The sequence below is a fragment of the Lycorma delicatula genome, chromosome 7, assembly GCF_047948215.1.
Source record: "Lycorma delicatula isolate Av1 chromosome 7, ASM4794821v1, whole genome shotgun sequence".
NCBI lineage: Eukaryota > Metazoa > Arthropoda > Insecta > Hemiptera > Fulgoridae > Lycorma > Lycorma delicatula.
The window spans coordinates 97,475,421-97,498,650 of record NC_134461.1 but is presented as its reverse complement, the minus strand read 5'-3'; the positions used below and the strand labels follow the sequence as shown (position 1 = coordinate 97,498,650).

Genomic DNA, 23,230 nt, shown 5'->3' with positions numbered 1-23,230 from the left:
ATAGGAGAATTATTCTATTTTTTCCTCAGAGATAGTAAAAGCTGAGAATTAATGAGAAATTATCATGAATGTCATAGCAATGTATAACCTGATGAAAAATACAGTTGGATGCAACAAGCACGAGCAACAACCCACATAACGAACATAAAAATAGTGATTCTTTTGTAAACTAAAATTTCTCAATGTTTACGGTAACCAGATGTTCCAATTCCTAATTTTTATTTGTGGGATCATTGAAAGAAAATTCTTATTTAATACCTATATACATTTCATCAATTGAAAATAAATATTTAAAATTCTATTCCTTTATTCCAAATGAAATTGCAACCAGTGTACAGAAAACATACTGAAGTAGCTATATGAAGGAATTCAGGAATTACTGTAAAATTATATTTTCTTCAGAATTTATTTATAAAAAAAAAATATAATTTTAAAAACATCAATAACAGATTCCTAGTAAATATTTATAATACTAATATGTGGTTGATCGTTGATCAGAATCTTCTAATTTTTAAATCCACTGTATTCCTAACCTCTCTAAAATTTATATCTCAATAGATAATGCAACAAATTTTTCTTTATATTAACTGAATGTGACTAACAGTAATATTTACTTAGTTTTGCTAATGAAAAATCATACATCTAGAAGAATGCAGATGTGAAAAGATTAAGTTAAAAAACTGAATAAAAATTTACACAGTAAAAAAATTAATTAAAACACAAAAATTATATAATGCAGCATATAAAACAATCATACATTTTTAATGAACTTAAATAAAACAATACAACCGAATGATTAAAACGAACTGAGTATTCAGATTTAAACGTTGGGAGTTGATTTAAATTTAAAACTTTACATGACAATCACACCAGGCACTAATTGGCTTTTAGTACAACCCACAGTTATGCAGAGTAATAATAACTATACCGATGAGTCCCAACTACAAAGGTTTCCTTACCAGGCTATTGGAAGTTGCTGGCATGACACTATAGGTGGAAGTAGTACGACAGCCAATTGTGTTTAAATTAACTCTATTAACTATTTACCAACAGACTGGTTGTAAACAACCTTTTAAACAGTGATAACTGGAGACAAGAATATTTCACACAAATAATACATTAATGTATAAATGTCATTTTCACTTGTAATATGACTCTGTACTGCTGTAATATGGCTATTGCAGAAAGCTACAGTAATTCAAATTGCACAAGGTCTGTTCATAAAGTAACTGACCGTAGGCCATGAAAAAATTAGTTTGTCTACTGATTTCCAATCCTAGTGCTCTGTGACTGCACATGCTTAACCCAGCAGTCCTTCTATTGCTGAAAACCCCATTTTTCTTAGTCATATGTAAAAAAAATCCTCTTCTGGAATAGTTACCGACTTTGCTGTTGCATTTCTTTTTATGTCTATCCAACTATCAATCTGCTGAAAGGGCTGTCACCCTTTCAGCTGCATCTTCCGCTTGGACAATGACCAGAAATCAAAAAAAGTCGTGACTGGTAAATAAGATGTCTAGTAAGCCTGAGGAATTAAGTGCTTGACCAAGAAATTCTAAATTAGATGTACTGAATGGCCAGGTGCATTATGATGAAACTGCTATTTGCCTCATTCCCACAAGACTTGATCTCTTGTGCTGAAATGCATAACAAATACAGTGCCACCATATCTCTGGAGAGTATTGTTTGTTGACAATTTGGTCTTCTAATGCATATTTAAACCTTCAAAACTGTAAAATAGTAAAAAAAAACATTCAACATCACTTTCATATTCTTATTCACTTGTGTTACATTTTTTGCTCATGAGGAAGATTGTATGAATCACTTGATAATTGAGCTTTAATTTCTGAATTGTACTTGAATACTCAAAGATTCATCACTGTCACAATCTTACAGTAAATCTTACTACAAACATCTTACACAATCTTAGAGCAAAGATCCCTGTATGCACACTTGGGCAGCATGTCCTGTTTGATGCCAAAGTGAACCTCTTTCTGCTCAAATAAAAGAGCTCTGGTACAAATCTCATGGCCATTTTGTGTTATATATAAATCACATATTAAAATTATTTATAGGGAACTAACACAAACTTAATCTCAAGTTCATTTGCAATTTTTCATTATCAAATTGTCACATTGTTAATGAGATTTGGATTTTGGGTCATTGACACTACCGCTAGGTTAGTCTGGTCAACTAATTCCTTCATTTTGAAAATTATACACTCTTTAATTTATGTAATTACTACTGCTGCATTCACAAAAGCCTAAGCAGGCTTTTGGGAAATCTTATGAATTATTTCACAGGATATAGTAATGTTCAACATCTTCCATGGTTATGCATTAAATAGAAATGCAACAAGCACTTACCTTAATGCATGCAATGGCTGCTCACATTTCTTTATTAATACTCTTTATAAATAGCCTATATTAACAATACAATATTATAGTTTAACATGATTTTCCCAGCAAAAACACACCAAACAAAGCGATAAAATGCTCTATAAGCATCAGTTCCATGGTCAAGTCTGAAATAAGAGAATTTTATCATCTCTCCTGTCTATAATAGTTATGGATGAGATTTACAAGACAGAAGAAATTAAATCCTAAAAAGAGATGACAAACAAAATATAAAAGCAGTACTAAGAGAAAGTAAAATTGTTTGTAGATGATATTGTGATTGCCAGAATACACAAGGGTTAACCTGGAATGAAAAGACTAAAAAGAAGGGAAAATACAGTCTAATACACCAAAATGAGGTGACTGTAGATAGAAAACTGAATTTTTGAAAAGCTGACCAAAGAATCTGCCAAACTGGTAATTTTCTCAGGTAGTGAGAAGCTGATATGCAAAAGAGAAAAGAGGTAAATCACTCCTTATGAGAAATGTAAAGATTTACTATATGCTATATACCAATTTTGTCTTGCAGAAAAAGTACAAAGACAACAAACAATAAAGATGTAACAATGCAGAATTTCAAATAAAACTTGAAATAAAACAAGAAATGTAGGAAGTGTGAGAAAACTAAGACATGTTATTGAAATAAATATATTGAAAGGTAGAAATATTGGACAAGGAAGGAACCACTTTTGGTTTGAGCAAACAATAGGGATGGAGAATGGCTAATTAACCATGAAACAGCATGGGAACAGAGAATTAAATATGCTCTACAGCAGTGATTCTCAAACCTTTATTTATATTTTTAAAAGTATAATTTCATTGAAAATAATAACTGAGATTTCGGTAATATCCGGTCATAAAAGTGTAACTGTGTTTTTTTTTCAATTAGATTCTTATGCAAACTAGATAAATTTGTGGAAAAAACAAAGTGAGCTATCTATATCCAGTTAATCAATTGGTAAAAAAAAAACAAGTTTGTACAATGACAATTATTTAAATTATGGTTTTACCTAATTGGATGGAAAGCCAGTGTGTTGTTTGCTTTCAAGTCCTCTCCAATGAAAGCATGAAGCCATCAAGAGTAATTTGACACTTGGAAACTAAAATTACATACTTTGAGAACTCAACAACCTTTTATTTGTAAATCAAGCCACACTGATAAAAGTACACTTAAAGCATCTTATCTCATAGCCTTAAGAGTAGCTATGATGTCCAAACCCCAAACAACTGCAGAAAACCTCATACTGCCTGCTGCAATTGACATGGTCAGTGTTTTAATAGGCATGGAAGAAAAACAAAATTGAAAAAATTGTGCAGTATCCAGGTGAATCGATGACATGGCTGCTAATGTTCGCGATCAGATAATTTAGCAAGTGAGTTTTTTTTAGTATTCAAATGATTACCTTTTGATTATTCAATTACTTCTCAGTTCTTATGTTTTGTGAGATATGAATGGTATATGGACAGATCAATCAAAGAAAATATGTTGTTTTGCAAATCAATACCTGGTCATGCAACAGGATAATGTCGTTCATTTTGATGTCTTTTATAAAACTACTACAAACTATAACCAGATTGGAAATGTATTGCAGTATGTAGTGAGGTGCAAAGGTGATAACAGGAAAGAAGTGGATTTCTGAAAAAATTAAAAGATCATCTTATACCAAGGGCGGAATGAATGCACTTGCTTCCTTCACAGACTCTTGGCACAAAAAAATTCTGAAAAATTTCAAAAAAATTCTTTGTAAAGCTGTAAAAATGGTTAATTTTATTAAAAGTCTACCACTACAGAATAGGCTGTTTACTAAAAGTTATGCGATGAAACAAGTAAAAAGAAAAAATCTCTTTTCCATAAAGAAGTCAGATTGTTATTGCAGAAGAAACTGTACATCTGGTTATTGTAATTGCAAGATGAATAATACTTTTCCAGAATAAAAAAAACACCATTCTTAAAATTTTTACAGAATAATGAGTATATGTTGCTGTTGGCTTACTTAGCTGATAAATTTTTGCATTTAAACGACTTGAATGTGAATTTACAAGGACGGAATAAAAACATTTTATTAATGACAGACAAAGATCATATTTTCATTAAGAAGATTTATATCTGGATTATTCACCTTTCAGGTAAAAATTTTGATATGTTTCTACTAACTTCCAATTATATTAGAAAAACTTAGATGAAAAAGACACTTATTATTCACCAGTTTAGCTAGCTTGAAGATGCATTTGCATGAGCTTAAAATTCAGTAGGCAGAGTATTTCCCACAAGATAAAAATGATTTCTCAAAGCAATGGGTAATGAATCCATTTAGTAAAAACATTATTGCAGCTGCTAAGTTACCAGTTGAAATTTATGACCAGCTCATTGAAATGTCTGCCGATAAGCATTACGACTACAATTTACATTTGAAGATTTAGATACGTTTTGGCTTGGTTGTCCAAGTGAATATGGAACTTTAGTCACACAAGCTTTGAAAATATTAATCACTTTCACTACATCTTATCTCTATGAAAAGGGTTTTTCATTTATGGTTGCAGTAAGAACTATAGGAATCTTCTCATCACTTGGAAACTATTCACTTTTGTGCATTTCTAACATAGATTCATATATGAGAAACTTTTAAATGAAAAACAAACACAACCATCTCATTAATTTATTTTCTTTACATGTGTACTTCCAAATGTAAGTAAAATTTTTATAATTTTTTTTCCTCATAACATGATTTCATTATCATTTACATATAAAGCTGTATGCTAATTTCACAACCCCCAGGTTGAGAAATGCTGCTCAAGAGGAAGACCAAGAAGATGGAATGATAAAAGAAAAAAATGCTTACAGTGCATCAGATCATGAGTTAGAAAGAATAGCATGCATAGACAGTACAGAAGAGTATAGGATAAAAGCAGGAAGAGGTTATTTCTTACAACAGTTACTAAAAAGAAAAATATAAATTCAGAAGTACAATACAAACCAATCTTGTGAAGTTCTTCTGAGTTAAAATTTTCTTTTTTTTTAACTTCTTTAACAATTACCAATATATCTTGAAAATCAGGAAACTTTTTTGTACGATTATAAAGTTTTTCTACACATTTACAAATATCCTGATGATAACCTGAAAAACAGATTTTAAAATTTACAATGTATTTTATTTTACTTTTTCTGATTATGTTTAATAAATAAATAAAATTTACAAAAATTAATTCAAATTAAATTTATTGTATTTTAGAGAAATTAAAATAATAGCTTAAAAGAGCTATTCATTATTACGTATACACACACGCGCGCACACACAGACATAAGCCCACATATTTACATTCATATTCATATATGTATGCATTTCTTCACAATCGCACACTAATCCATTAGGTCCTTAAACAATGCCTGATATTTCAAGAAAAATATATGCTCCCTGTTAATTTCACATTATATAATATACTTAACAAACTGGAGACATGTTGCAAGCATAGCTCACTGTTTGAGTTGTGACCTGTTCAACCTGAACTTCAATATCATTGGTTGTCATATGGGCTACATTTTTATCATGCCTGTTACATAGTTCTAATACACCATAGCTACAGTCCTCTATTACACCATTAGTGTGCCAAAGAATACTACTTTTGTATAGTTGTTCTGACAACTGTTATATTTCAGTTGCTTACATATTAATTTTGTGTTGTGCTCTCTATCGGCACATTATCATTTTGTTGTGCTGTTTGAAAATATCTCATTTATCATCTTTCCGCACATTAAGAAATTTTACAAAATTATTCTTACTCTGAATTTGAAGTAAGCGATGATTTTGAAACCAATGAGGAACTGAAGATGATGATGGTGAGTTTTGTATATTTATTGATTATATTTACTTGGTTTTACTTTATTGATTTTATATACTTTATTTACTGGTTTTATTTGAGGAAAATTAGCTTTTTCTGGCCTAGATCTCTTTTTATGTTCTAAAAATGTTTTTTTCAAAAAATAAACATTTTTTAGAGGAAATGTTTATTTTACTACCGGTTATTGAAGCAATTGGTGTATTTCAGAACAAGACCCTGCTGCTCCAGCACCTGTATCTCCAGAAATTCGCCTCCAGTACAGCCAATTATTCACCTTCCAGTACAAGTCAGTAATTCAGCCTCAAGTGCATCCAGCAAATCAACCAAAGTTTCAAATTTAAAATATCCAGCGGTCTGATGCCAATTTAACATTGTTCCAGTAGGCCACTTTTACAAGGAAATTCTCATGTCACTGCTACTCTTGATGAAAATTCAACACCAATTAACTGTTTCTCTGTTTTTTACTTTCTTGAACAAAGTAAAGGAAATATTGCAATTGCAAAAAACTTCAGATTTCAACGGTCCAAAATCCAAATTTCAGAAAAAGTCCAAAAAGTTTTTTAACTGCAGGCCCTCATTGAGAGCTTTTCAACAATATATCATAAGTGGTCTTATTTTCATTGGTTCCAGAGTTATAGCCAAATCAAATTTTAATTAATGATATTTGAATCTTACCAGAGAAAAGCACATCAGTTCAAATCAGACTCCATCTTCTTTTGTTTTTAAGTTTTTTTTTAAATTTAAATATATTGATTTATTAATAATAATTATTAACCTCTTATTGTAAAAAAAAGGGTATATGTAAGTTAGTAGGTGAACAAACAAGGAAGTCGTGGTGTCCACATCAGATTTTTTAAATCTCTCGCTTAAGCACTGAATAAAATGTTTTGTTCAATTTACAACATGATGTTTGCAGGGCGTTGTTTCTAAAAAGATGTGATAAATCTAGTACTTGAACTCTATCTGAATAAAGCATCAACAATACCAAATATTTTACATACCTCAGACATCAAACATACATACCTATGTGTATATATGTAATCATCTCCTGGGAGATTGCCGTACAATTTGGAAATGCATTTTTTTTAAATGAAAAATACATAAATTTTTTTTATTTATTGTTACTATTTATTGTAATTTTTTTACAATCAGCGGTTAATTATCATTAATAAATCAAGATAATTAAATTTTTTTTTAAATTCTTTAAATGAGATGAAGTCGGATTTGGAACGATGTGCTTTCCCCTTTTAAGATAAAATATTTTATTAATTAAAATTTTATTTTGATTAAAATTTTATTTTGCTATAACTTTGGAGCCAATGAAAGTAAATACCACTTATGATATATCATACAAAAGCACTCAATGAGGGTTTATTACTGCAGTTAAGAAAAAGTCCAAAATCCATATTTTTGGATTTTGGGTCACTTTTGGTCCAGTTGATTATAATCAAAAGGGATGGTGCACAACTAGATGTTACAACAGTTCTAAATACAAAATTTCAACATTCTACAGCTAATTGTTTTTAACAGTCCTAAATACAAAATTTCAACATTCTACGGCTAATTGTTTTTAACAGTCTTAAACACAAAATTTCAACATTCTACGGCTAATTGTTTTTGAGTTATGCGAGATACATACAAACAGACATCATGTCGAAACTAGTCAAAATGGATTCAGGGATGGTGAAAATGGATATTCCATTGAAATCTGAAAACCGAAATTTTTCATGATTACAATAATACTTCCTTTACTTTGAAGGAAGTAAAAAAAAAAATTTTAAATGCAGATATAAAACAATACATTCCATATTTATTGTTTCTGCTGAAGTAAACGATTTCATTACTATATACATCAATCAGGTGACATGCTTGTATTCACAGACAGTACATAGTCAAACATTTGGCTGCTTATCACCTACAACACATTTTGTCCAGTTTACTTTTTAGAAAATACTTTATAACCTCACAAACATTTATAACTGTAATGAGAAATATTGCCATCAGTGCAAAATGTTCTACTCATACAATTAGAAGACTGGTTTATAAGTGCAGATTTCAGCAATTAAACTCTAAATAAGCTATCAGATCTGATGTTTCGAATAAATAATTGGGTCATCCATTTGAAGTATCTTTATATAACATAAGCTAGATGGTTGCTTGACCAATTTAAAAAAAAAAATGAAACTTACCCTCTTGCTTCCTACATGTTACAGGACCTTAAAACTATTTCTTTACTTATTTTTTATTTAAGCAGTTTACCTGTGCTGGCCATTTTTATTATGGTATTCACACCTATTTTTGTGATTGTAAGGGTTTACGGATAATATCATAACTAAAAAATTATTGGTCCTGAAAGGATGAAACAAAAAATTTAATCATATTTTCTCAAGGTAAAAGACTGGTCCAGTGGTTTATTTACCTACAAAAAGAGTCTTTTTCTATTAGAAAATTACCAATAAAGTTGAGCATGACAAAACGGTGAAATTTCACTTTTGGTAATTTTTTCTTTTGGTATTTTTTTGAGGCAGGGATGGCAAACTCAGTTTGAATTTTTTTTATGTAAGTATATATTAGTAGTTTTACCATAAATAATATTAATGGTGATACACTTACTAAATTTTTATGAATTTTGAACACTAATTTTTTTTTTTTAAATTCAGATTTTGGCTTCAAATTACTCTGATGGGGTTGGTAATAAAAATCTAAAATTTCTACAACTTGCAGTGTTTTTGTAGATTTTTAAGGCAAATAAAAAAGTTTCTTGTATCTTGTACTAATAAAAAAAGTTATAACTTCTCAAAAATCATGAAAAACCTGTTAAAAGTGACACTATTTTGACTCTCTAAATAAGTGGCCCAAGGGGATTTCTTGTCTTCTTTGCACTTTATATTTTTTTTATATTTAGCACCTATGTTGTTGAAGTTGATGTTTTCAACATTTTTAAAATAGTTTTTTTTTAAATTATTAATGATAGGTCGTAATTTAATGATAACCTAACCAATACCAATAACCTAATACAAATTTGATTAAAAAATGCTTGTAAAATTTACACCTGCGATTTCAATGAGTAAACTGCATCTTTTTTCAAGAATTTATTTTTATATTGGTTTATTTTTGTAAACACTATTAAAGAAAAAATAAATTGTAGTAAAATTTTAGTTATTCTTCAATGAAGTAGCCTATTTTTGTAGCAATGAAAGTTTATTATTTAGTATGGTTAATAATTCTCTTGAAATTGTGTGAGAACAACCAGTCCCTGTAGTTAGTTCAAGTGATGTCAACTTTCTCAGCAATTTGCAGATCAATACCCACACTTTGTCTTGTTTTAAACTTTTGAAATGATGAATGTGTTCCAGCTGGGTGGAAAAAATGAACCTGCACACTGTCATTTTTGAAGCTAATATCTACCACTTCTCCTATATACCACTGATCATCATACACAAGCAATAGAATCTTTTTCCTTAAGTGAACATGGTACAATACTTGACACAGGATGGTCTTCATAGTCCTTGAAGTCTGAAGTAAAATAACATCTTACAATGCCTTCTAACACAGGAACATACTTGTAGTAGCTTCTAGTACCAACAAATTCTACACAGCAGTCAAAAAAGTTTTTTACAGTTTCTGAAATCTTAGCTATCTCATCTGATTTAATCAAAAAATACTTGGCGTTTTACAGCTTGTGATTACAAAATGAATACATTTCACCAACGTTTGGTATCTGACTGTTTAATGGCCTTTGCTGGCTAGGTTTTGTCACATCTCGTTTTGTTCTTTGTCCTACACCATCCAGGCGTTTTTCCCATGGGATGATCCAAAAAAAAGTGCCATTCAGCTTCAAGGCTGAAGTTTTTTGTGTCTGCACAAATTAGCAAATTTGTTTATTTATATACTAACTTGAAGCACCATCAGTAAAAAAAATTAGTTTTTAATGTTCTTATAAACTACTTCCTTAATACGATCTGCAAGAAATTTTTGAAAGCAACCTGATGACTGGAAATGACCACAAGTACCTGTTAACATGAACACTGCAGTTGAATGGTTCAACTAAGTCTATTTCAACTATAAGTGCCAAAAAGACAAGAAACCCTCTTGAAACACTTATTTAGTGAGTCAAAATAGTATCGCTTTTAATAAGTTTTTCATGATTTTTGAGAGGCTATAACTTTTTTATTAGTACAATACACAATACACTTTTTTTATTTCCCGTAAACATCTACAAAAACACTGTACCATGTGCAAATTTGAGATTTTTATCACCAGCCCCATCACAGTAATTTGAAGTTAAATTTGAATCTTTTTAAAAAATCAGTTTTCAAACGTTCATAAAAATTTAGGGGTAAATATATCACCAATAATATGGTAAAACAAATAACATAAAAGATCTGTAAATTAAGTAATGAGACTAGTTTTTTTGGCAGCCAAAGTGGCAACACAGTAAGGTTACTAGTAAACATATGGTTATATGAACAGCTGATTTATATTAGGAATTAATATTTTTAGTCTATTGTTGGCACAAGAGATACAAAGAAACTTTTTGTGAAACGTGTTTTTGCTGTGTTACAAAAATGAGCGACACTAATTATGAGCACTGATGTGCAATCAAGTTTTGTGTTAAACTCTGTGAGAATGCTATTGAAACTTTTTCAAAATTGAAAAGGGCATATGGAGATGACGCTCTTTCACGAGCCCTAGGTTTTAGGTGATTTAAAGCATTTTCAGATGACTGCAAATCAGTACGACCGACAATTAGCTGTCAGAATGATCACAGAACTATTGAATTTGAACCATACCACATCCATCAATTTTTGTTTCATGTCCAAACAAATTGATCATGAAAAAAGTTTGTGCAAAATTGGTCCCAAAAAACCTCACTGTTTTATCCCAAAACAGAAAAACAACAAGGTGGAAGGAAGTAAGCTGTGATCTTTTAGAGCGAACTGAAGCTGATGCTGACTTTCTAAAAAATGTTATTACTGGTGATCAATCTTGGATATTTGAGTATAACCCAGAAACAAAACACCAGAGCAAACTCAACATGTCCCAAAAAAGGAAAAATAAGCAAATCAAAGGCACGCTAATTATTTCTTCAATAGTAATGGCATTGTCCATAAGGAGTTTTTGCCCACAGGACAGACTGTAAATCAGTATGCTTATTGAGAAATTCTTGTAAGACTGTGGAAAAGAGTTGCCCACGTGAGACCAACCATCAAAGACAACTGAATGATGCAACATGACAATGTACCTTGTCACACACTGCACTCTCAAATAAAGATTTTTTGGCAAAGAAAATCATTCCTATAGTTCCTCAACTACCTTATTCACCTGACTTTAGTCCCTATGACTTTTTCCTGTTCCCAACTTTAAAAAACACCTCAAAGAACACCATTTTGGAACAGTAGAAAACATTAAAAAAAGTGGAACTGACTATCTGAAGAATATTCCAATTTCTGATTTCCAACACTGCTATGAAGAGTGGGAAAACTTTGAAGCATTGCATGGCTCCCAAGGGAACTATTTCGAAGATGATAGAATCCATGTACAAATGGATTATGAAAACAAGATTTTCTGAACCAGTCTCATTACTTTATTTACAGACCTCGTATACCTACATATAAAAAAATAATTTTAACTGTGTGTGCCACTTTATTGGTATGTTCAACTTTATTAGTAATTTCCTAATATCAAAAAGAGAGATAGGTAAATAAAACATTGGACCAATCTTTTACCTTGAAAAAATATGAATAAATTGCTTTTTGTTTCATCCTTCCAGGACCAATATTTTTTTAATTATGATTTTTTCTGTAAACCCTTACAATCACAAAAATAAGTGTGCGCACTGTACAAAAATGGCCACACCACAGGTAAACTAATTAATTAAAAATTTAAGGTCCTGAGACATGTAGGAAACAAGTGGGTAAGTTTCAATTTTTTTTTAATTGGTCAAGTAACCATCCCTTGGGTCACTTCTAATGGATTGAACCAATTGCAAACTTCATAATAAACATTAGTAAAGCTTTGAAATCGTGTCAACATACAGCATCCTTTTATATACTTTCCGAGAATTAATGAACATATTTCTTGTGAAATGACTTCTATTACTTAGAAGTTTACTAGATTGAAATCAGATAGTAATCATAAACTTTTACAATTATTATACAATTTTTTCTTCATGAAAAATTTGTATGATGTATACGAGGTGCTATCCAAAAGTTCAGGGAATGTTACCATAAAAATAAAATAGCTTACCATAACTTATAATTTCCACTGTCTCCTTCAAAGTAATCCCCTTGGGCATTGATACAATGATCGCAGCATTTTCCCATGATTCCATGCATCCCTGGAAGTCTGCAGGTGTAAGTGTTCTGCATTTCTTCTTGAATCTCCTCAATTGTGTTAAAACGACGGCCTTTCAATTTAAATTTTATTTTCGGAAAGAGAAAAAAGCCGCACGGGGCACGGTCAGACGAATAGGGTGGGTGGGGAATTTTTGGCTGAATTTTTCAATTCACTACAGACAGCTACGCGATTTTGTTTCTGGTCGCTGTTCAACAGTCTCAGTACAAATTTTGCAGCAATGCGTCTCATGTACAAATTGTTTGTTAAGATGTGTTGCACGGACCCATATGACATTTGTATGATTGCACAAACATCATGGATTGTTTGTCTATGATCTGCAACTTCTCTCCTCTCGCACTTTCGCGATGTTTTCCGGTGTTGCGCTTGTTGATGGTCTTCCTGAACACTCATAGTCATCGACTGTCGTTCATCCATCTTTGAATCGTTTGTACCACAAAAAAATTTTACTTTTACTCGTAGCATTGTCACCAAATGCTTCCACAAGCATGCGATCGATTTCTGCACCAGTTTTTTAAGCATGAAGTAAAATTTGATACAGGTTCTTTGCTCTTTAAAATCTGCCATTTAGAACTTTGCCGAAGCAGTAAAACAACGTTACACAACCACATGAAAATCAACAATGCAGCCTCGAACCGTCACAGCTGTTGGAACACTGATTCACAAAGAGTACTGTTAGCCACATCTAGCAGCAGCAGGTCGTACCAGCAATGGCTCGCACGCGAAATTCAAATTCCCCGGACTTTTGGGTAGCACCTCGTATATTTTAAAAACTTCAGTTTCAGCAAACTCAAGAAATTATTTCAAACTAAATTATCTCAATTGTTAATATAAGTGGAAACTTACCAGTAAACGTAACATTCCTTTTAACTGGTCGGTCTGCATCTGAAGATTTATTTCTTAATGCACACATTTTCTCATAAACATAATTAAATCTGGCACGGTACCTGAAAAATAATTTTGATATCAGGTTAAACATTATTTTAAGGGGTGTGAACTGCTAACAATAGATAAATAATATCAACAAAATGCAGAGAAACTGGAATAGCAATCTTTAATTTGAAAACACTGATATTAAAATCAATGTTGCATCAATTTGTCTGTCATTTAACTATTTGAATCATTGTAAAATTGAATCAGTCAATTAAACATGGCTTCTATAGTGACACAAAAAAAACAAGAACTTTTGAACTCCCTTGAGCACCTTCCAACTATCGTTGGTTTTGTAAAACATTTTCATGGTGAAAGTATGCTGCTGACCGTTCCACTGTTCCATGAAGACTGAGTGGCAAGGTTGCCTTTGCATAAAACAGTTGACAGCACACCAACTGTACACGAATGCCATAAATTTCAAAGGTTCCCATTCTTTGTGTCACCTTCTACTATCACCTTCCTTCATCAGTTTCCAGAATGCTACTTCCAGCGATGTTCCAAGAACGTCAGGTTATACAGGTTACCCACCTTATTTAGAGCTGTAAATGGCAATTCAAAATTTATCTAAATTTTATAATTTTAAAAATAATTCACTCTTCCTAGTATTTAATAATTTAATGCCAAAAACTTACACAATACTCATCTGTCAGAAAATCATATCTAAAATGAAAGGTTGCTTGTTTATTGGATAATAATATCATAATTATTTCATGCTGATTTGATTATGAGATTGGGTAATAATCAGGATCCTTTGCACAAGAAAAAAATCTAATTTTTTTTTCAATAAAAAAAATACTGATGTCATTCTAAATTTACAAAAAAAGTTGTTCTTTGGATTATATTTTTTAAAACCCTACAAGATTAACATTACAAAAAATGTATTTTAATAATGTTACTTAATTTTTAATGAAATAAAATAGTTGAAAAAAATGTAGCCTGGAACTTAAAGATTTACTCCAAGAGAACAGTTCTTTTCAATGAAAAAAGTAATTAGCAAACATTACGCTTCAATAAATAAATAATAAGCTCAGTATTGAACTCTTTTGTACCTACAAGCATAATTCATTCAAAAGTAATCAAAGGTTACACTCCAAATTTGTTAAATTGACAAAAAAAGGAAACAAATTAATAATAAAAAAATTAAATATAAGTTTTTCTTTTATTTAAATTATTCCCTTTAAAACACCTGAGCAAAATGTAAACAGTTGAAATTAAAAACAAACAAAAACAGTTTGAAATTAGATTAAATATAAATAATTTAACTTGAGAAATTAAACTAATGGGCAATTCAAAAAGGACTTCACCACTTCAAAAGCATATAAAACTTGATTGAGATAAGTAACAGATTCAATTGAAGTCTCATTTCATAGAAAATCCCATAAATTTGACACCCAACATTCACTTTGGATTGATACGATTTCCATTTGTTATGGGACAAACATTCCACCTGAAGTTGATTTCATTCCAAACTATAGCCAGCAAATCAGGTGTTGCTTCTGCAGATGCGGTGTTAATTCAAAGTCTTAGCTCAACAAAATTATCAGGCAAAAGTGATACATATACTAGATCTTTAATTAAACCCCACAAGAAAAAAATCTAGTGGAGTCAAATCTAGGGAATGAGGTGGCCATGACCAGTCAATCGACCTGGGAATCTAGTATCAGGAAAATCTCAGACCTAGGCAGTAGTGAGGTGGTGCCCTGTCTTGCCAATTAAATAAATTTATTTATCTAAAATTTTTAATGCTTTTAAAATTTTGAAGTCCTTTTTGAATCACCTGCTATTATTAAGCAAATAGTAAATGAGTTAATTCATCAACTTTTTCCCTTATTATCACTACTTTGGATAAAAAATGAATGTGATGTATTAGTGTACATCATGTATTTGTAAATTCTATTTTCTATAAGCAAAAAATTGTTCCATGTTAATGGAAACTAATGTAGGTAACACATTACATACAATATAAGTAATTTTCTTTTGGATGAATTAATCAATTAAATGTGAAAAAATTTCTGTTTAATTCTCTGAAATAATTATTTAATTAAAATTGTACGTATGATAATTTTAATGTAAAAGCTTCTCTCTTGAAGTTGAACATCATGATGCAGAGTAGTATATGTTGCTTACCCATCTAGATTAAACATAAAAACTTTTTTGTGGAAATAATTTTTTTCACTTCTTTAAATATCAAATTAATGCATCAAAAAACCTTTATTAAAAGTTACTAGCAAATCCTCTTTAGAAAATGAATACTGGTTCCACTAGTATTAAAACTATTTCCATCGCAACCCAATATCCTGTGATAACATTACAATGTAATGCTATTAACTGATAAAATAGATATATTTTAGATAACAGGCATAAACTCACATTACTGACAAGTATTTTATAACACATCTGCAGTTACCAGTTTAAAATGTTGTTACAACATTTTAAATATGATCTAATGATACATCTAAGAACAGGGTAATTTATTTCTTGTGTTGTAAATTTTACAATTATGTAGCTTATTTAAAATAGAATGCTCAGATTAGAAACCAAAAATTTTTATGAGCAGTATTAAAATAAGAATTATCAGTAAGTGTTTTGTAATATTTTAAATTCAATTATATGTAATTTTGCTATCAATAGTATACATTATTATGATCATGGGAATAATCTGGGAAGAATCTGTTTTGGTGAAGGACTCCGTCAAGGAACTTATACTGAATAGGTTCACCACTAAATGCCAGTCATGCCTATCATTGCAGTCAAATTAAAAAGAGCCATCTATCTATTTATTGGTCAGTTTACAGACAAATCATATTTCTACTAGTCCTTAAAAATTCTGTGAACCACTTATCTGTTCTCTGAGTAGTGTGTTTTAACATAAGGGATATTATTATGTAGCATAATGCAACATATGCAACAAGTATTATTGTTGGTTCTCCTACTAAGAGATTGTATATAGAGCCAAAACCAGATATTCTAAAAAATAATTGTTTCAAACCAAAATAATCACTTCAGATGGGCAAGAATTGTGGTACAAAAACTGAAAACGAAAAAAATTAAAACTTTGGATATGTTAACAGTAATATGGAATGTAAGGACTATGTCTGTGATTGGTGTTGACAGAGAAGATTTTAAAGAGGCCTAATACCACCAACGGCTGTAAAGCCGGGATAACTGAGTGGACACATAACAAGAAATCTGTTTTTAGACAAAAATATGAGTAAATTAATTATTAATACTTTTGAATTGATTCAACATCACAATAATTAAATACATTTAAAATTCAACCTACTGCTTATCATAAAAATATGACTAAACAGTGAGGCTAGTCTTTCAGATTTATAAATAAATATTGAAATATTTTATTTCAATAATGTAAATATGTTACACTATTGAAAATAAAACAAAAAATACCTCTCCATCAACATTGATTAAAGAATTAGGTATAAATTAAATTATTAACTGAAAACTAAAGTTAAAAATACAGAGCACATCAAAATACTTACCTATCCAACCTAAGGTATGATGAATTTTCCTCCTTATCCCAGTCAACTTCTCTTTCCTCTAATTTTTTAATTGCTTTATTAAGAGCCTAAAAAACACCAAAATATTTAAGTATAAACTTTCTATTTACCTGAACATAGTTCAGCTATTTGAAAAACTTTGCTATTCATATTACAACCTTATGACTGTTGTATATCAATTGTGGATAGCTAAGTTTAAAAAATTCTAAACATAATATAAATTAAAGTCCAAATTTATAGCAGCAATTAAAATTTATAAAAACTTTATAATCATCAATACAACTGCAAAAACAAATTCAATAATAGCTTTTACATGCAATGCAAAGAATCATTTGTTTATTTTTTTAGCAACTTTTTGAAGAAAAGTACGGTTTTACTTTCACGTTATGAGAATTACCAAAACACTACTCACTTAAAATGTAATTTCTTTGTATATGTATATATATTTTCCCCCTGAAGCTGTGAATGTGAAAATTTGATGAAGATTGATTGATTGAGTCATTCCTGAGTTATGCTCAACAAACATAACCTATTTCTTGCGATCACATGGTGTGTTTAGAGGGTGAAAATGAATTTTCTCTATGTTTTGAGATATGAGGATTACAAAAATATTACTCATGCATAAAATTTTATGGCTCAAAAATTTAAAAAATAACATTTATGTATCAAATTTTGTGGCTTGAAAAACCCCACAACTACTAGATCAATTTCATTGAAATTTAGATATTCTGTAGTTAATGTATCTGAAGTTATGAAGAATTTCAAGATTAGTTAAGTCCTTCTTCAATTCTATACTCAATTTAAACTTGACAATAGAGTTTGTAAAGAACTCTTATGCAGTTCTGTTATACAGACTTTTCGTTATTTTATTTAATATTTTTTGTATAATTTTTTTTTGGGCTAGAAATATATAAAACATAAACTAAATGAGAAAGTTAAGAGATATAGTTTTTTTTTTTTAATTTAATATTAAAATACATATTTTGTTTATAAGAAAATTAAATTATTATTATGCCTTGTCTACTAGTAATGTTCATTCATCATATACTAAAAGTTCACTTAAATTTATTTGTTAAGTTCTTGTCGACTCTGAAAACAATGATATTTCATTAATACATTATCATATTTTGGAACAAATAAAATGTTCCATTTATTAACATAACACCCAACCAGTGTTATTTATATAGTCAACTCCCGATTATCTGCGATAATAACTGGGAAGAGGAAAGTGGATAATCAAAAATCATAGAAAAATCATGGTTGATCCAAAAACAATATTTAATAGAATAATATGTGTTAAAAGGACCTAATACTGTGCTGCAGTACAGTAATGGTGAAAGAAATATCCAGAAGTTTATTCAAAATATATATTAACATATAATAAATTTTCACCTATCACTAATACTGTACATAAATAAACTGTATTGCAGTAGTGTATGTACTACGTAATGCATTAACAAACGCTTATTAACTACGGTAGCTAACAAGAAAAGAATATATATACATTAAAAGCAAAAATTAATAAAGAGTGCATTGTACTCTTTCAAATATTTTTTTCTACATAGAATTGACTGTTGTTTTGTGTCTGAAAACACTTTCTTTTAATTGAACCCATTATTAGGGCAGTAGTTGATAATACTATCAACTACTGCCTATAATATCCACAATGAAATATAGTATAGCATTATCATATTCAAAACAAGCACAAGTAGCAAATGAATGAAGAACTAAAACCTATCACTGAATGAAAATACTATATATCTGAAAATATTATATATTTTTAGCTCCTTTATAAGTTTTTTAAACTTTATTTTTTTCAGAGAAGCAATGTGGTTAAGCTGCAACGCAGTTAAACCACTCTTTAACTATTCTGATAATACAGTTGACAATATTTACCATTTATGTACTTTTCTTTCTTTTTCTGTTTAGCCTGTGGAACCACCGTAAGGTATTTTACTTCAGAGGATGAATGAGGATAGTATGTACAAATATGCATAAAGTGTAGTCTTGTACAGTCTCATATCGATTATTCCTGAAATGTGCAATTAATTGAATCCCAACTATCAAAGAACCACCGGTATCCATGATCTAGTATTAAAATAATAATAATCCTAGTAACTGTCTTATAGGATTTGAATTTTATCGAAATCAGCTGATTTGTGATGATGAGTTAACCACTACCAGTTTTAAAATTTACTTGTTTTTATAGTGATGTAATTGTATTATATAACTATTTACTTTAATGGAATCAACTGTTCTGTACAGATAGAACAGACAGTTGAAAGAAATGACTTAAAATAACATAATTTGTTCAACTACATGCACATTTTGTTTAAATTTTGATTTGATATATATATTACATACATTTCAACTTGTTACCACATATATGCCAATTTAATACTGGCGGGCAAACACAATGGCAACTCAGCTGTGAACTTGCGCACAGTATACGGACGCGCTGATGCAAGCATCACTACCGCCACGCAGTTCTCCCACCATAGCGATGCTGCAGCCCCACCACTCAGACAGAAGTTCCCCGGAAGTTTCCTTAATGTGGACCTCCTGGCAGATGCCAACATCCCCGCCGGAGCAGCAGATCTAGTTGGCCCACCAAGGGAGCCGCTGGATGTGGACGCTACCTTCCCACTCCAGCTCCAGCTCGCCAAAGTTTCTCGTGGAAAACTCAGCAGCAGGAGCCGGCCCAGCGTGGAATCGCTCAGAGAGAACCGCCTTGGCTGCACCAGCAAAGGACGACCGATGCCAACCCAACACTGCAGGGATCTGGGGGTCGCCACTGCCACACATAGTGGGGACCCAACTGCCGCTGAGGGAAAGCCCAGTTGGACTTCAATGGACTAGCCGCAACTCCCTGACTTCACTGGAGACCAGCTTCTGGACTCAACAGCTCTTCTCAGAGCTAAAGCAAAAGACGGCCCTTTTCAGGGCCACCATAAGGTTATGGATTACATGCCGTCGAAGCCATTCAGCGATAAACTATATAATAAGATGATTTTCAGATCTGATTTGGATGAAAGTGACTGTATAAAATCAGATAATCAAGATGATCAATCCACAGTTTTTGCCTAATTTATTCAGGTGTGAGAGAAAACAGTCCTGGGAAAAATTACTAACAATGTCCTTAGACCATAACAACCTTGACCAGAGAGGCCTCTGTGGGTTGACTGCCCTCATTCATTCATTCATTCTACCTCCATACAAATACGATGAGAATTATGTCAGTTGTTGCCTTGGTCTCCTCTTTAGAAGCATGTTGCAACCTTCTAGTAGCTAGCAGGATAGTCACTTTACTGAAATGATAACTCTGCCTATTGAACAGTCAAGGGAGTCTGTTTTCTGTTCATGGGATGCACAAAAAGTTAAACAGGGGACTTTCCTGTTCAAGATATCATCCTGGTCCTAGTAATCCTCTAAGAATGTAAACCTAATCTACCTTTTTTCTAAAAATAAGAATAACCTTCATATTAGAATAAACATCTTGAATTTTGAATAATATTAATTAAATAAAAAATGTTGGTTACGCAAGAACAAATTTATTTTATATTTTGATATTACAAATTTCTGCTGCAAAACACCAGAGTAATTTTTAGAATTTCAAGAAAAGAAAAGACAATTTAATATTTTGGTGAGCCAAAGGTAGTAAAAAATTAATCATAATCAAATCTAACCAAAGGTTTACTATATATATTTCGATCTTTTCTGAAACTGAATGTTTATTTAACCCGTATACTAAGTTAAATGAACAAAAAGTCAGTTAAGCCATTCTAAGTTAAAGACACTTTCTCATAAATGAGCCTGCATTAGAACAAAACAAACAGCTAACTATAATTTGAATAGTTTTTATGATAATATAAAACAAAAATAATACACACAATTTACAAAAGAATATAAAAGGTGGGCAAACTTTATATCTCTCATTGTGATGGTTCCACAACATCTTGGCACTAGCATCCTGAAAAATTGACTAATCACTTTCATTTACACTATTGTAAGGACAAATGCTAAAGCCATATTAACTTTTTCCCATCACAATGATCCGCGGTTGATTAGTGCTCCGCGAAAATATGTTGGTATCTGATTGCCTCCCTTCATATTCTTATGCTACCCTCTTGTGAAAAAAATTTCAAAAAATTACAGTATATTAAAGTGATTTAACAGATTTTAACAAAAAAAATCGTTACGTTTGGATATTTTTTATGGCTGTAACAAAAAAAAATTGAAACAGTACAGAAATTACGATAAATTAATTGCAGGATTTTTTTTTGTGCATTTCTACCGCGTTTTTAATTGCGAACTTTTTTTTTTCTTTATGAAACATAGTTTGCTGATTTTAAAAATAATACTTTCAAGCAAATCGGTTGAAAATTGGGCAAAATATGATGAAAAACCTGTGTCATAAATCACATATGTTAGTATAAGTGAAAGTAGATTCAGAAAACTACGTTTTATAAAAATTCCCACCAGGCTATTCCCAAAAGGCTATTCAGATTGACAAAAAACAATTTTTACTGTATAGTGTTATTCATTACAAATCGTTATGTTACATGTTTACCGATATCATTTGTCTGAAAAGATATTTATAGACCTCAAGTAAAAGTGATACATTTATGACCACAAATACCTTCTTTTTTTTTTTGTTCCGTCTATCATAATTTATTATGTTTCAATACATCGATATGTTGCTAGTAAGATAAGCTATTTTTGTAAATAATAAATAAATCCGTAACCCTCATAGTAATTATAATACACAAGTCACACACACACAACCACATTTCTGATTAAAAAAAATGGTCATATTCTTTCTAGTCTAAATAAAACATTTTACATCGTATAAACATTGTTCAAATTGTGTAATAAAACTGATTCCATTGTGAATATAAAACAAAATAACCGACTTAGATACCATATAAAATGATTTTGTAACAGCGTTTTAAAACTGACGCCATACATAGCCAGTTTAATGGCTACATGATCAGAAAAGGATAATAAACTTCTTTCAGTAGATAATCAATTTTATAACATTAGAATAGTCTCCCTGAACACTAAAATTTAAAAATAAAACAAAGCATACTCACTCTTAAAACTTTTTCAAATTTCTTAATCTTTCTTTTTCGACCTATATCAAATCCTACTAAACTGTCAGCATCAGAATCTTCATTATCTTCTGCATTATCAGCTGGATTAACATCAGTACTAGTACTAGCCTGTTCAAGTACTGTTGGGTTAATGGAACTGGTATAGTTTCCACTAGATTTACTCTCTTCCTTAACAGGTTGTTTCCTCACCTGAAATTAAAAAGTACAATTACAAAAAAATAAATAAATAAATATTTTCCTCAAAATAGAAATCAGAAAAACTTTAAAAAAATTCTAATAAACATCTGTATTAATGATTATTAAATAATATTTTTTTTTGTTTAATTTTACGTCCAGTACAATTTAATCACAAAATTTGAATAAAATAATAAGGGTATAAGTACAAGCCTTTTTTTACTTCTGTCTAAGTTCTTTTGAGGAAAAACAGTTTTACAATCATAATCCCAGACAATGATCATTTATTTCCATGAGAAAATTATTATCCCAACCAAATGTATAAGAACGATACATCACTATATTGTACAATAATCAAAAATTATTTTACAAAAACATTTAACTAATTTTTTTTCTACTTAAATATAGTTATTTATTTATTTTTATCTCTGATCTTCTTCAAAAATGTTTAAAAAGTAAGCATAGTTTAAAAAGTTAAGTAAAACAAAGTAATATAAAAAATTTAAGATTATTATATATGTATAAAATTAATTTTTCAATCAGAACCTCTTACTAAATTCATACTTGATGTTCTTAATACCATCTAGTAATTTATTACACAACTTGAAATCTAATTAATATATCTTGAATTGAACGGTGCTGTGGGAATAACATGAAATTTGTATAAAGTGTTGCACTTGTGATAAAACTTGATCTGGAATTAATTAATTTTGCGTATCTAACTCCATTTCATATAATAATGCCAACATTAATCACCAGCATCATTATAAACATCAATAAAGAGTATCGATTAACAATAATTTTAAAAAATATTCCAAGCATCACTACTAACAATTCTAATAATTTTCTTCTGAAGTAAAAATGTATATTTTGTATTAACTGAATTCTTTCCTTCCAAAAGATA

At 30.4% G+C, this 23,230-nt stretch overlaps 1 protein-coding gene across 7 annotated transcripts in view; it reads right to left on the bottom strand.

Moving 5' to 3' along the window:
• Window positions 1–23,230, bottom strand: part of LOC142327257 (uncharacterized) — a 79,464-nt gene that overhangs the window by 33,140 nt on the left and 23,094 nt on the right. For all 7 annotated transcript variants that reach the window (XM_075370104.1, XM_075370105.1, XM_075370099.1 and 4 more), the window contains 4 exons: window positions 22,132–22,341; window positions 17,021–17,106; window positions 13,437–13,537; window positions 5,372–5,512 (listed from right to left, as the gene is read on the bottom strand). In XM_075370104.1, the coding sequence (XP_075226219.1) occupies window positions 5,372–5,512; window positions 13,437–13,537; window positions 17,021–17,106; window positions 22,132–22,341 (538 nt within the window). The remainder of the gene's footprint in view (window positions 1–5,371; window positions 5,513–13,436; window positions 13,538–17,020; window positions 17,107–22,131; window positions 22,342–23,230) is intronic.